The sequence below is a fragment of the Rhododendron vialii genome, chromosome 9a (assembly GCF_030253575.1).
Source record: "Rhododendron vialii isolate Sample 1 chromosome 9a, ASM3025357v1".
Taxonomy (NCBI): Eukaryota; Viridiplantae; Streptophyta; class Magnoliopsida; order Ericales; family Ericaceae; genus Rhododendron; species Rhododendron vialii.
In genome coordinates this window covers 9,205,171-9,221,336 of record NC_080565.1, presented here as the reverse complement: position 1 = coordinate 9,221,336, position 16,166 = coordinate 9,205,171, and the positions used below count along the sequence as shown (strand labels likewise).

General features: G+C 37.9%; 2 protein-coding genes and 1 long non-coding RNA gene across 4 annotated transcripts; 1 reads left to right on the top strand and 2 right to left on the bottom strand.

Moving 5' to 3' along the window:
- Positions 1-3,670: 3,670 nt before the first annotated feature.
- Positions 3,671-8,175, bottom strand: LOC131300420 (putative F-box protein PP2-B12). The gene is made up of 3 exons (XM_058326258.1): positions 7,841-8,175; positions 4,769-4,887; positions 3,671-4,262 (listed from the first exon to the last, which is right to left on the bottom strand). Exons 1-3 carry the CDS (start codon positions 8,141-8,143, stop codon positions 3,815-3,817), a joined length of 870 nt encoding a protein of 289 aa, XP_058182241.1. The 5' UTR covers positions 8,144-8,175; the 3' UTR covers positions 3,671-3,814.
- Positions 8,176-9,887: 1,712 nt separating this feature from the next.
- Positions 9,888-13,372, top strand: LOC131299586 (F-box protein At3g07870-like). The gene is made up of 3 exons (XM_058325171.1): positions 9,888-10,675; positions 13,135-13,277; positions 13,350-13,372. Exons 1-3 carry the CDS (start codon positions 10,203-10,205, stop codon positions 13,370-13,372), a joined length of 639 nt encoding a protein of 212 aa, XP_058181154.1. The 5' UTR covers positions 9,888-10,202.
- A 489-nt stretch (positions 13,373-13,861) lies between these two features.
- Positions 13,862-15,892, bottom strand: LOC131300419 (uncharacterized). 2 transcript variants are annotated; one of them, XR_009190953.1, is made up of 3 exons: positions 15,586-15,892; positions 14,307-14,897; positions 13,862-14,191 (listed from the first exon to the last, which is right to left on the bottom strand). It is a non-coding gene; the product is annotated as an uncharacterized LOC131300419 (long non-coding RNA). The 2 variants fall into 2 exon arrangements; XR_009190952.1 differs by lacking the exon at positions 15,586-15,892 and having other exon boundaries at positions 14,307-15,550.
- Between the last annotated feature and the right edge of the window lie 274 nt (positions 15,893-16,166).

The following is a 16,166-nucleotide window of genomic DNA, read 5'->3' as shown; positions in this document are numbered from 1 at the left end:
CATGCAGGCTGCAATATCTGGGTTTAATTTCTTTTTAAAGTTGCAACAAAATAAACTCCATTAGGAATTTGTCCAAGTTCAATGTACCTGGACTATTGTATGTTTTCACCATACATCATGATTCAGGAGAAATTTTTCGGTGCCGGGCGAATATATCTCACGTGGTATCCGCTCGGCACATCCAAATCGTCCAATACACTTTTGAACGACTTGAATTGAAACTTTTTCTCTTCTCTCCCCCAAACACTTTCTCACTCTTTTTTTCTTTCTCCAAATCTGAACCGTCTAAAAATGTATAGAATAGTTCGGAGTGGACACCACGTGTGATACTTGCTTGGCGCTGAAATTTTTTTACCATGATACAGACCGCATGCATCCATGCATTTAATGTGTGCTTACGTGTATATAGCTATTTCCAGTTTTTTTTTGTTTTTTTGTTTTTTTGGCGAGTCTATTTCCAAGTTACTTCTTGTGCCTTTTTGACGTTTTGTCTTTTTATTTTTTGGTGAAAGATTCTCTCTGGTCAAGGGGTGATACCGGTATGGTAAAAAAATAATTCATAATTTCCTTTATTAATTAGATTTGTTAAAGAAATACAGTTTCACATTGTTTGGGAGTGGAATGAGTGATCACTTAATAACATTTGGAACCTTTTCACTAATTGCCAATTGATTTTGAGATGAACACAAAGTTTTCACATGGTATCAAAGCGGGGCACGTACACCCCACATTTTGAAAAAATTCGCAATCCACACCTCGCAATGACTATTTACAAATATTTCAACTCAGTCGAGGATCAACAGAGTTTATGGTGTGTGAATTGGAATGTGGTTATATGAAGGTGGAGTTTGATTCCTTAACGTATTTCAGGACTTCTCTGGAAGCAAACTGAATAGAATGGAAGTGTAAGAAGATTAACAAAAGAGACTTTTATTAAACTTCAAAAGAGTACAGTCGAATGCAACTAGAAGTTACAGTAGATGGTTGCTACGGTTACAAACTACTCCTACGAAAGCAAAGTAAATGACAGATAAAAGTAAAAGCCTTCGGGCAATTGATCGGGAGCTTTTTAGGACTTCTAAGTCTTCTATTTATAGGCTTTACAATGACAGATTTCAAACCAATGTAAACTTCCCTCCTTGATTTAAATTGGGCAGTTTCTTGTCTTCGAATTGATGCAGTTGCTCGTTTGAACTTCAACTGCTTCAACTGTTTCTTCCTTTGTTTGCCATGTGACTCCACTTGCTCCAGAATTTTCGACAGGCGCCAAGTGTCCTCGACAAGCCTCCAATTCTGCCAAGTGTCCAACTTAACATCTCCCTCGACTGCGTCAGATTTAGGGGGTAAACAATGCCCCCCTTAATTCCCTTCTTCAGATGTCATCTGGTTTTTCAAATCTTCGAACACTTGAAACACAGTTTTTTATCATGGCTCCAAAGAAGGCAATCTCTCACACTAAGAAACCTTCATCTTCGTCTTCAGATAAAGGTCCTCGATTCTCGCAAGCTCTTCAACAAGTAGCAAATCGAGATTTTCAATGTTTGATTCCAAGCAGTTCTACTACAAATTTCATGCTTGGCCCTGTATTCGATCATAGTGCCCTTGACTAGCTTCCCTCAGCACATCCTATACGAGAAGATGAACCCCTACTTCGACAAGCTCAAGGGCTTAACAAGTCTGGCTGGGAAAAAGGGTCGTATTTGCGTTCTTGGCATCTTCCCTCAGAAAATTGGAATTTATGGGTTAAACAGATGCGGGGCCATTTACATGCAGATTGGGTAAAAATGGGCATTCGAGAGACCATTGAACTTTCTCAACTTCTGATTGATTTCGATCACCAATTGGTAACAGCGCTACTTATTTTTGGTCTAAATCTGCCAACGCTATGATTTTACCCTCTGGCTTGTTAGCTCCTACTATTCTTGATGTTGTTCTTTTGACAGGTTTTCCATCGACAGGCCTAGAATATATATCCCTTTGGCCGTTTGTTTAGCACAAGGTAAGGTTATGGCCTTGGCCTCTTTTGTTTTGGGATCATTGTATAAAAAAGGATTGGGGTATACACCTTTGCTGACAAGAAAATAGTATACAGCTATGGGGGCCCACTACTACAAGAAAAAGTATATTTGTTGACGAAAAATAAAATTTTCGTCACCAAAAGTTGGAACGAATAGGAAAAGACACTTACATTTTCAAGACATAAATTAAATGAAAACAAAGACTTTGACTTCAAAAAACTAGATAGACTCTTTGAACGACTAAAAAGTCACAAAATTGTGTGGATAGATACTTAGACTGGAAAATAAAAGACATGATATAAAAACCCGCCTCATTTCTAATAGCACCTTTATACTTCTGCATAAAAAAATAATAAATTTTTTTAACTTTTGTCTTAATTTTTAATTTTTCATCCACCTAATTTTACCAACGTGTGAATCCCCCAATTTTTCCAACAGGCAGATTTCCCAACTTCTCTCTCTCCCCCTAGGTTTGTTGCCGGCATACTCTCTCTCTCTCTCTCTCTCTCTCTCTCTCTCTCTCTCTCTCTCTCTCTCTCTCTCTCTCTCTCTCTCTCTCTCTCTCTCTCGGTTTGTTGCCGGCATATTTAAGCTTCTTCAAGTTTGTTGCCGGCGGATTATGAGGTTTGGTTTCATCATTTCTTTTTTCAGCATTCTATGCAGTTTAAACCGCCAGCTTACTTATCCCCAATGCAGTGTATTCTAATGCATGTTCGAATTTAAAGAAAAGAAGTGTTCGCAAATATATACTCCCTCCGTCCCCTTTTTAAAATTCAGTATTTCATTTTGGACTGTCCCTTAATAAGTGTCCATTTTGTAAAGTTAGTGGATAAAAGTTGATACATTTTTCATTTTGCCCCTAAAAGTATATTCCATTTTGAAAAATTAATGAGTAAAAATGTAATGATGATGTATCCGTAGAGGGTAAATAGAGAAAGTGGAAGTAAAAGTTGATATGAAAGGTGTAATGATGATATTTTCTTAATAAGTTAGAATTACGAAGCGGGACATTTAAAAAGAGATGGAGAGAGTATAAAAAAAAAAGTGAAAGCAGTAATTTCCAAACCAAAATCCAATCAGGAATAGACTTAGCAATCAGACTCGCCTTGTTCGGAATGGGGCGAGTTTTCCACCTCATTTTCGGGTATAGAGTCGAGGTAAAAATTCTAAAACCCGACCGGATTCGGGGTGAAAGTACCCCACCCCAAGGTACCTGCTCCAATATTACACGTCTTGAACCCGCCCCAAAATGTATTTATATAGCAAACTATACTTTTACCCTAATCTAATTATCATTATACTTAAAATTTTAGATTTTTACCTTAATTTTATTATCTCATTATACTAAAAAACCTTAAATTCTTACCCTTATATTTTTACCATTATATACTAACATACCACTTTATTTATAACAGTTTTGTTTTATTTTGCTTTTAGGTTAACAATTTTTTTAAATTTCTTACGAAGCAAGACGGGGCGGTTAAACCCGTTCCCCGTTCGGGGCGGGAACGGGATACCCAAAAAATACCCGGTCGGGGTCAGGTCAGGACCGTGTGATAATTTTTGGGTCGGGGTACGAAAAACCCGCCCTGCCCCGTTGCCACTCCCAATCAGGAACCAACCAACCATTCGGCTTGCAATATATACTGTAATGGATGCAACGAGCCATGCCATGTTCCAATTCAAGCTGAATATGTGGTCGAATGTACGTTTTCAGTCTACGTGGGCTTACAAATCATCTCTCAATAAAAGATATGCAGCAGCAGTGAGCAGCACCATGAATCTTCCTTTTTATTTTAGGCAATATCTTTAGGCCGAACCTCAATGCCCTCCACAATCAGTCGACCCTTCTCAATACGTCCAATCTTGCTACGCCTGACCTTTTTCAATCTCATCTCCACTTCACCCTCATCTCCTTCGTCGTTGTAAAATTCCCCCAGTTCAATCTCCATCCACCCGTCCCTTCTCATTTGAGGAAGCCGTCCATTTTGTTCTCTAGGCAGAGATCTCACCGTCCCCAGCGTCAAATATACAGTACAGCTCAAATCATCTGGATACCCATCTTCTAATTCCTTAACCAATCTCACAGAGGACTTCCCTTGAAGCGATTTAAGACCACAATGGTCTGTGATTTTGAAAATGAGGTAAGCTGCATAAGTAGTGTTTGCAGATAGCATTGCAGTGTTAATCCTGCCCCAAATATCAAGCCACGGAACCAACAAAAACTGGGCCACCTCTGAGAATCTGCACATGCTATGCACATATTACTCTTGAATTCAACCGGAAAATTGAAGAAATACATACTCGTAGGATCCAGTAGAATAGATGTAAATTCCAAATTGAGCAAAACTAATTTTCAATTTCACCAAAAGTATAGGAAGTTTAGCTACAGACACTTCTGAAACTAAAGTAGAAGACGGATCAAACCTAGAACACGTATTTTACTAAGAATCCTTGTTGAACTGAAGTAGAAGACGAAGGATTTTAATGCTATGTTTGGATGAGTTTTTGAGAATTTTTGAGTTTGGTTTTTGGGATAATGAGTGGAGAGAGAAATTAAGGTAATGATTGGATATATGGGTAATGAGTGGAAAGAGATAGAGAGAGAAATGAGAATAATAATTGTAGATAGAGGTAATGAGTGGATAGTATAGGATTTCGGATTAACTATTAAAGTGTGTGTGTGTGTGTGTGTGTGTGAGAGAGAGAGAGAGAGAGAGAGAGAGAGAGAGAGAGAGAGAGAGAGAGACCTTGAGTCAGGCAAAGATATCCATTTCCGGTATCGGGGCTTATCTTTCTGAGCAATTTTGAGTCCCCGGGCTGGTAGAGTGCAACACTTCTTCCTGCTTTCTCTGTCTAGTGCAAAGCTCTGGAATAAAAGGTATCAAGATATCGTATTAGTAGAAGATGTACACCAGATCCTCAAAACTATTTTGATACAGTAAGCTTTCACTGTAAAATATGTTACTGCAAAAAACATTTTTCATGTGAGTCACTTCACAAAACCATTTTCTGGTGTGCAGAAACATATTCCTCCAGATGGAAATAACCACATTTACAACTAAAGCACTCTCATCTGGATTCAATAGATGCAAAACAAACCATAGCCCCTAAACAAACTGGAATTTTTTCATCATCACTTGTAGGAAATCTCCATTAGACCGCGTCCACTTGAAAAGAGAGTCCAAAGAAATGAAGGCGACGGACTAGGCAGTCTTTGACTTCACAGACGAAGAATGGTGATAGCAAAGATAGAACAGAACCCGAATACAGAAGTCATTGAACAGTAGCGAGGTGTCAACACCCCAGATCTCAAAAATGATTTCCCAAAAAAATTCAGTTTCCGCATCTTTGTTATGACAGACAGCGGCAAAGGTGGGAACTGTTTTGGCTAAAAACATTTAACTGTTAAGCAAACAGAGCGCTAAATTCAGCGAAAGTCAAAGTATCCACTTTGGTGCAAAAATATCAAATCTCAAACGTTGCCCAATTTCCTGGACCTCTATCATTGCAAAAGGATACCCAAACAAACCAGCTTTGTATTTATCAGTCAATAGACGTGATTTTGAAGGGCATTGCTACATGAGATCACAGTACAAAAACAATTCTAGTTTAGTTCATAGAATTTGCTTTAGTATGGACTGTTATGGAGTCGGAAGCATGAGAACTTTTCGTGTCACGGATGGGATTGTACTTAATGGGCAGGGTATTAAAAATCTGCTCTCTTACCCTATGAGTATAATCAACTTGTAAAATTTGGCTTTTTATCCGATCACGACTCCATATGTGACTCTCCTAATATCAAACATCATAATATCTCAAGATGTTGTGGCTAATCTCAAAATATTATAACGTTAAGTCATCTTAAAAGGCATCAACCAAACTTTAATGGGACGACTACAACTACCACATATTCACTGTATAGTCTCACAATCGTGAGTCGGCATTATGATCAATTGCGAGAGCGAAATTGGTTTAAATGAAGTCAAACTCTGCCGGTCATGCATATATGAAGACTTCAGGAGATCTAGCAACCAAGTACTATAATGAAACCTTTGAACTCTCCATGAGATAGGAAGGCAAAAGCATACAACACGATTCCAAAATAGTTTCTGTAAATGTAACACCAAAACAGAGTATGGCAAAAATAGATTTTATGCAACTGTAACCGTAAGGATTTGGTAACTGTATCCAAAGAACAAGTGCCCAGTAAACATTCTAAACAACCTTGCATACCCAAACAGAACCTTATGGAACCCCAGTTTTACTAACCTTAACCCAACAATTAAAGTCACCAGATACCAACACACCAGTCATCAATTAAGTCGGGGTTATCAATTTAAACCTCGAATTCCCGTCAATTGATATAGAATTGCATTCTGAAATTTCCCAGATATAATCGCATATGTACCCAAACCATAAATGATACTAGAAGTCATATTTCTATAGCGTGAGGATGCGAACAGCAGAACAAAAATTACGATATCTAGATTGGTGAAAAATTGATTCACCAGTAACCAGATATGAACAAGGTATCTACACTATTTTACTTAAGGGTAAGTGTGCGTCGATCATTTCTCAAACAACACCTACTAACCAAGCATTGTGGCTTATACAACACACAAGTGACACCTATTGCCAAAGGACACACCTATTGATAACAAACAAAGACCAAAGCACCCATTCCAAACTAGCAATTGAAAAGTTTGAAAAACAATCCCTGTTGATTTTTAGGTTTGGGCCAAGATCAAAACCGAAATGGGTTGATACAAGAAATGCTTTTCTTCTAAAAAAACATACGAGCAGTGGATGGGTTTCGACAGATTTAATGCTACCAGTCGATTCATCTCTATACTAAACAAAATGGCATGAAGGTTGGCTCTGATACCAAATGATAAACCTATATGGGAGAATCAAATGAATACGACCTATATGGGAGAATCAAATGAATACGCAGCGGAAAAATTACTTACCCTCTGCCATAGTGTTGAAGTCTTGAGAAGTCCGGAAATCGTTTCGAACTTGAACCAATATGTTCCACAAACACACTCTCACTAATTGTTTTGGAGAGCAATGGATAAGATTTCCAATCTAATCTAATCTATATAAATGTTTTCACACATGTAACTTGATGGTAATCACAAGCCTTTATATAGATAGATCAGGACCCTTTCCCAATGGACACAATCTTTCATACTTCCTTCAATCAAAGAAGTAATAAGGCACCTATTCATTAATAGTTGCAACCTTACAAATGAATGGTCACTAAACCCATTCATGGATAGTCACCACATCTATTCACAAATAGTCACCAATTATTTAAGCAATATTTTATTTAAATCTAATAACCATATTTTAGTTATAAACATAAATACTATTATATATAAATAGGATTGATGGGGCATGTGAGTCACATAAATAAATTTCAACAGTTACTCCTACAACAGAGGGTGGAACCTTAGTCACATAATCCTTCAAAATGCTATGCGCTTCCGCTTTCAATCCTCGCTCTCGCGAATTTTGGTATGTTGAGCTATGTTACACGCACACGTACTATGTGATTTAGGGCAGAAGCGGAAGTTACACCGTGGAACCAAAATAGTACCTCTCAAGTCCATGGTGACCGACTATAACTGATTTGTACGAAAATGATATAATTCCAATCAAAGTTCAAAGTGACACCCGCAAAATAACTCAACGTAACCCACCCTTTGTCGATGGTGAACAAAATCACACTTCATATAAATAAGAAAAACAAAAGACGACTGAAGTAAGAAAAAGGAAAGAGGAGCAAGGGAAGGAGGAATCGCGATGGGATTTACCAGTTTGCCGCCGTCGAGGAGGAGAGGAGAATCACACAGACTCAAGTACAAGTGCTTCTTGGTGGGGAAGACGACAGGAGACACCGATCTCGATATGATTTGCCGATAATTGGACGGCAAAAACTTCTCCCACACACCATCCGAATCGGCGGCTGATTTGAATAGGGGTGAGATCGCCGACGATCGGCACGCGTCCCGAGGGGAGGCCATGGACAGAATCTGTGAGATGCATCCTTCCGGCAGCGCGGAGAAATTGTCTATCCTCCTTTCTCTTTCTCTCTCCACATGTGGGTTGCGACCCATTTTACTAACAGTTGCATTATCGTGTACTTTTGTTTTGCGGTAGAACATGATGGATAAGTAAGCTGTAAGCATGCAATATTGCAATTATCGGGAATATACCGTACACTTCTTTCGGGTAATTTGTGTAAAATTTGGGCCATGGGCCCATAACCACTTACTTGTAGAATTTTCAGAGTGTACATTCACAATAAAATGTATGGTCAATCGCTTAAAAGTTGACCGTTTATTTTGTAAACTAAAATTTGACATATTTATTAAAGTCTGATGGATATTATGCCGTGTCATTTTGTATATATGTCAGAATTCTTTCAATTTTAATCTGACCTATTTAACTTTTCGTGTTATCGTGTCGTATCATATTTGTATTTTGTGTTAGAAATAGCCGATCCTTACCCGCTAATTTCGTATCGGTTGTATCCTTTCATAAATTCTCGGATCATGCTCATGTTAGAATTCCTTCAATCCTAACCCCACTTACATTAGATTTTCGTGTTATCGTGTCATGTTTTATTCATATTTTGTATTAAAAATAACTGACTATAACCCGTTAACTTTGGATCGTATTTGTATCATATTCTCATCTCGTGTTAGAAATTCCCACCTATGTCAGATCAAGTTAAATTTTTCGAAGGAATATACTACTACTCTACAAGACGAAAAATTCTTCAGTGCCGAGCGGGCACGGGACAGTTGGTGCCAAACACGCATCTCGATTGTCCAAACGTGTTTTGGACGGCTCAGATCTGTTTGGGTAATTTTTAAGTGTAAAATTACCAAAACACCCCCTCAAGCCCAAACAGATCTGAGCCGTCCAAAAAATGTTTGGATGGTCGAGATGCGTGTTCGACACCAGCTGTCCTTGCCCGCTCGGCACTGAAGAATTTCTCTCCTACAAGACAGATTACGATGAACTAAAAAATGCTGGCAGTTGCTAGGACACATCAGGTGTAGCACACCTCGCCCACATCATCCCTCTGACGTACAGGTGGGACTCATTCCAACGGACTCCGCCTATATGAGAGGGGTGTGATTGATGTGTGTCACACTTACTTTAGCATTTTTGGCTCTCAAAAACCTACCTTTTCCATCCGTGGTGTAAACGGAGAGAGAGAGAGAAGAGAGGGAGCAGAAATCCAGTAGAATCGAAAATGGAAGGGGAGACACAGGCAAGAGAGAACAAAAAGAAGATACATGGGCTGAATATCCCCGACGAACTCGTATTCGACATCCTCTCCAGACTCCCCGTCCAATCCCTACTTCGATTCAAATGCATCTGCAAATCATGGCTATCCATGATCTCCAACCCTCAATTCATCAAAACCCACCTCCTTCGATCTACCGAATCCCCCCATTGCCGAAGACTTCTACTCAAAAGGAAGCAATCCCGTGTCTCCTTCGTTTCAATGGATTTCGAAACCCCAAATCACGAATCGAAATCCCTGCAATGCCCATGGGAGACCTCTGATTCCTATTTCCAGCTTATGTGCTCTTGCGATGGTCTAAGGCTCCGTTCCAGAACATCTCCTTAAAAAATAAGTACTTATTTCATATTTTCAAACTTAAAAATAATGTAAATGAAAAATAATTTTTCAATTTTTTTTACACCGTATTAAAGATCTCAATGAAATCAATCAAACAAGATCCATATTTATAGGAAAATAATTTGCGTAATCACATGATTTGTGAGCTTAAAATTGCCTTCTTAAAAGATAAGGACTTATTTTCCTTTCCGAAACGGGGCCTAATACTACTGCGGGTTTACGAGCGATGCGCCTTCGGAACTGTCTCTTGTAAGTCCTTTGTTCTATGGAACCCATCAATCAGATCGTACAAGAGAATAAAATGCCCTTATGAGCTTCCTTATTACGCAAATTCTGGAGTTTGTTACGATTCCACTGCGGATGATTATAGGGTGCGTTTTGTTTGCTCCCAAGGAAATGAAACCTCTGTGGTGACTTACAGTTTGAGAAACAATTCTTGGAATATTGTTAACGACAGTCGATATTATCTTTATGAGTCGGAACATCAGGCCATTGTGAATGGAGCTGTTCACTGGGTAATGTGTTCGAGAGAGTTGGACTCACGGGTCATTGTTTATTTTGATTTGGTGGAGGAAAAGTTCAAGGAGGTCCCGCCGCCGAGCCTTTGGAAGAAAGATGATGACATGAATTTGGTGGTGTTGGGGGGATTCCTTTGCGTGTATTGTGATATCGGTGTTAAGCAGATTGAGGTCTATGCAATGAAAGAGTATGGGAAGAAAGAATCATGGACTAGATTGTTTGTCATTCCTTGTGTGATAGATGATGCCTATTTGAAGCCTTTGTGTCTTACGAACAAAGGCCAAGTTCTGCTATCGTTATGGAAAATGGGGATAGGCATTTACGATCCTGAAGACGGTGCGTTTCTGCCATGTGGCTCTGACTATGGTTTGACGGCGATTCCGTATGTAGAGAGTCTAGTTTCACTGGATGGTGGGGATGAGATGTGGAGTCAACACAAAGCCTATCCAAAGAAAATAAACATGAGGAACAGGTAAAACTCAGATACTCTAATCTGCATTTCTTTCTTTGGTGGATGACAATTTGGAATTCTTGGTGTTGATGCTTAATATATTGCTTTCCCATTGATGACTAGTAATTCCTGGGATCGTTATATACTTTATACAATGGCCGACATATTTATATAGGTAAGTAGGACCAACGGCAAAAATTGGCTCGAAGTATTCATATTTGTGAAGAAGTAATAAAGCGTGTTATGGAGACCTCATCATGTTTTTGTTCAAACAAGCATTAAGCTAAAGTCCTGTTGGATTGCTTTTGTTAACCTTTGCTAGAGACCAATATACACAAGAATCATTGTCACAACAGAAACCTGTGCGAGAACCTCAAGTATTAGAACTACTTATTTCGCGCAATCCAATGAATGTCAACTATCAAAAAGAGGAAAAAAAAAACTTCTATGGTTAAAGTTTGCATAAGATTCGTTCATATACTAGTCCGTATTATGAAAATGTAACATAAATTAAAATGTTTACCTTGTTCTTTAAACATAATTTTGGTTATAGTCCAAAGTGTCCATCATGATGTAGCAGATATCACACAAACCCGCCAGGGCAGTCATTATTGCATCTCCCATGATATATAGTCTAAGTAGAAAGCATCATCTTTCCCTCTCTTGTAGCAATTTCTGCAAACGTAGCCATAACTTTTTTTTTCCAAAAGGATGGTTTAAGATATATGGATTTTGTTTCTCCACTGGTCTACATATCCAAAATGTCCATATTAGCAAAGCAGTGATAGAACAACTTATCAAATGGAGTTATTCTAATGCAGATTTTTGGTATTGACTAGATTTATGAGTAGGATACTAGATTATGGATATCTTGCTACAATTCATAAATTGGATACCTCATGTTAGGGGAGAATCAATAGAGTTTGTATAGAAAATCATCAGATTGAATCCAATTTATGTTCATTTTTGTTGGGGATTGAAGACCTCCAAATTGACGGACATGGGAATAGGATCAACAAGTGTGAAAGAGTTACATCACTAAATCCTTTTTTAATGTCAAAAATAAGAAAGTTCTCCACGGATGCTCTAGTTATGCATTTGATGAATGTCATACTTTTTGGAAATGGATGATTAAAATGGGATGGAGGTAGTACCTTTTTCTTCTTTGAACCAGGCTGAAGTGTTGAATACATTGCAGTTTTTTAAAAGAAGCAATTGTTCTGATATTTTACCCTCTTTTTTATTTGTAAAAGTACAAAATGAATTAGGAAAATTTGAGAAGACTCAAAATTCAATATTGATACTCCCCTTGCCCCCTTTTTGTTTTTGTCTTACGATAGACCTTGTCATTTTGACTTCAAAAATAGACTACTCACTGAAATAATTTATCGAATTTTTCTTCCGTTCAAAAGATCCCATAGAGTACTTTTGAGCGGTACCAAAACAATGCAAAAACTTATTCTCGGAATTATCTTTTTCCGAGGTCAAAATGACACGACTTTTCCTATGAAGCAAACAAAATGGGACAGAGTTTATAATATGGTAAGTCATTCCTAAATTTGAAGCCTAAATAGCACGGACTATTCAAAGAAGGATGTATGTCTCTCTCTTACACCAGTCCAACACCGACACTACTTGGACATTCTTGAACACATGTCAATTTTTCATGTCCATGAATAAGACATAAAAATCTTAACTTCCAACACATGTCCTAGACTCTGACACTCGTTTTGCAACATGTCGGACACTTCATAGGTGAATGACTAAAACATTGTCAATTGCGTTGATGCCTTTTAAAAACTTGCTAGCGTGTTATTATTGAAGTTTTCAATTTTGAAATCACTATGTAATACAAGTTGGATATTATGAAAGCTCACTCAAAATTGTGTATTAGTTTTGGAGAAATAGTGTGTTGTGTCGTACATGTTTCCTGTGTCCGTATCTGTGGTTCTCAGTTTGAAGCTAATCATCATAGATCCGCTGTAGGACTTTTCTTGAGATAATCGAGAATTAGAAGTGGTGGTTGAGATTTAGACCATGATATGAGTTATATATACCTGTGTTTTCTTATAGACTTTGACTTTTTCAATGGTTGATATTTTAGACTGTGTTGATGGACGCATATTACTGAGTGGAGATGAGATGCATTAACAAGAATAGACTGACTTAAGAGTGTATTCAGGATACTCAAGGCACAAAACGGGAAGTTGGATCTAGATTCGATCTCACCTGAATCACCCCATCTAACCTCCTGAGGAGTGAAAATTTTGAATTAGATCGTGCTACAATGAAATCTGGTGGTGTTTTTCCTAGTACTCCAAGGGGTTGTTTTATTCGTGTTTTCATCAACTTTGGTAAAATCAATTCCACCGCAGAATGTCAGCGCATCTAGACCTATCAAACTGCAGGTTGGCTGTTGTCGCTGCATGCTTAATCCTTGTACTGGCTGACATTTAGTAATCTGATTGCTTTGTCTGTAGGGTATCTTCTTGGCATTGGCATGATTCACACTGTAAGGGAAGTTTGAGATTCAAATTTATAGGGTCGCATATAGTTCCATGTAGTGCGACACACGGACTATGCTACAACCAAGTTTTCATACTGAAGTTCTATCATATCATAGGTAGGGTACATAATGCCAATGACTTTATGAGGATTTAAAGCATACTGGAGAATGGTATGTATCTATGGTCAGCATTCAACATTGGTGCTGCTTGAACAAAGATGTTGAGTTTCATGAAGACTTAAATTCACAGCGCTTTATGTTTGACTATATGTTCTGATTTTTCGTTTACAAGAAGGAAAATTAGCGGATATATTTCATCCTTTTTCTTGTTGTCTGTGGAATTGTCCCTAACTTCACTTGGCCCTTTAACTATTGTCTTTCCCTGATTAAAAAGAATAGGATGATGGAAAGCTATAGTGACAGAAAGTAAAATAAAAGGATTTTTTTTTTGATAAGTAGAAAGTAAAATAAAGGAACAGAAATGGAAAAGAAAGAAATGTTTTTAATTCAGGGTTTGATTCTTATTGTTTTTTCGATAGAATAGAGAACTTCCTCTTAAATATGTTTCACAACAAATAAAACATCAGACACATGAGATACATCGGAATTGCAATCACGCTCCCATAAGGGAGAGAATGACTCCCTGAAACAGAGGTCAAAAACCCCTACTTGCACATTTCCTACACTGCTAGCACAAGACAAACTAAAAACCATGCCCCCAGGGACTGTAGCTTCTCTTATTCGACACACTTTCACTAGTTTTCCTATATTTGTCCCCGTTGATGACAATTCCACATATAAAGTTATACATTCTTCTTTATAATACAACTCTCAACTACAAGGCTTCTTTACATCTCACTAATACTATTTACACGAAGGTGAAAGAAAAAGAAGAAACACAAGAGTGTGTCTAACTTAATCCTGTATATATGGATGATTCACAATGTCTGGATCTGAAGTTTCTTCGCCAATGGAAAATCCCCACTTTCCTGCAACCTTTCCCTTCAGCATAACTGCTCGTGCATCTGTTTCTAGAGAAATCAACCTTACAAGAATGTCGTCATAAAAATAAAAAAAAATAAAAAGGGGAGAAAGAAAGCCAAATGAAGTTTGAGTTCCTTACCATAGAGAGCATTTTAACTGTACCTTCGTTACACCACGGCTGAACCCTGCCGTAGTGGCTCAGCATCGTGGTGGACGACTTGATTATTGTTTTGGCTGTCTAGTGGCATGTACTGTGACATAATGGCCATGGTGCAACGAAGGTAAAATTATTTAGCTCTCTTTTGATTTTCACTTCGAAGGGAAAAAAATCTTTCAAATCCCCTTACATTTCTCCTCACATTCAAATTTCATCTTCTAAAAAAAATCAAATTTAATATTAAATTTTAAGTCGATTAGAGCTAAATATCATTGAACATAAAATCCATTCTCGTGCTCTCGTGCATGGCACAAATACGCCGATACGGTGCTTGTTTACGTTATACCGGTATGTTTGTTAACCTGCTATGTTTTTAATCATTCAACTGGAGTATAATAAGCATCGTAGAACTTCTCTCTGTCACATGATTCCCTTGAAGCTCAAGGATCCAATCTACCAGCCGTAGGAAGCCACTGAAAAATAATTGGCTTCAAAATTGAACCAAAAATGCTATATATTTTGGAGTGCACGCATTGTTACACTTGTAGGTATGCCCCTAGATGGTATATTTTCATCCCTTGTTTCACAACTACAACCTAGTTTAGAAAAAGAAGCACAGCATCACAATTGGGACTTTAAGCTACTATTCCCTTTCAGGGATACGAGAAACATTCAAGCTAAAAAGGTAGGTACAATTAAGTAGTAGCTCTATTTGGGTACCTTTTTGAGATTTAGTATTGCATAATACTTAATAAACAACATTTTAAATAAAATAAACACCAATCATTTCCCTATCACACAATTCTTGAGCAAACGTAGATTTTCCGAGCCTTAAAAACACTTTTCATAAAAGAAGCGCAGCCTCACAGTTGGGAATTTAACCTACTATTCCTTTTTAGGGATACAAGAAACGTTCAAGCTAAAAGGTATTTACGATTAAGTAGAGCTCTATTTGGGGACCTTTTTTAGATTTAGTTTCGCATACTACTTTATAAACAACATTTTAAATAAGAAAACAGCCATTGTTTCCATATCACACAATTCCTGAGCGGACGTAGGTTGTGAGACTTAAAAAACAAATTCGTGCATCCCGCGAATCCTTGTTATTTCAGCAAATTTCGTCCAAAAACTACATTCGAAAAGTGTTGGTCAATCAATTTTCGTCCAAACAAGGCTTTTATTTTTTTGTTTTTGTCCCTTTTGTTTTGATGTTGTAGGAGAAGAGTAGTTGAGTTGAAACTTGCGGTTTTGCACACAGACTGAGGATTAATTTTAGGTACACACCTCACAGACAACTCTAGAAGTATCCAGGTAAGAGTTGTTGAAGTACTTGAGAGCTTCTTCAGCTTCTCCCTCGGTCCGGTAACCAACGAAGCCAAACTGCCTGCCTGTTACCATCTCTGAGAAGAAAAAAATACAACATTATCCATTTCGATAGAATGACATACACATGCATACATATAAAACCTAGACAAGGCTCCAATCACCTTAGAATACCTGTGGTTTCCAAATGAAGCAATTTCACATAATTATCAAACAGAATAGCAACCATTTAGATTTGATAGCTTAGAGCATCTTCAGCCCACATCAAAATTTTACTCAATTTGAGGGGGGAAATCAAGTATAAGCTGAAGCCTTTGGAGGGAGCTTAAGGCTAATCAAATTCTTGTTCATAAGCACTTACTTATCATCCCAACCGTCCAAACGTGTTTTGAACGATTGAGATTGTTGAGGAAAAAAAAAAATGTTTTGAACAACACAAATGTATTCTATCTCTCCTCCCACCACTCACTCTTCTTTTTCTCTCTTCGAAATTTGGACCGTACAAAAGGGGTCGGCAACAGAATATCACGTGCTTCCCTCTC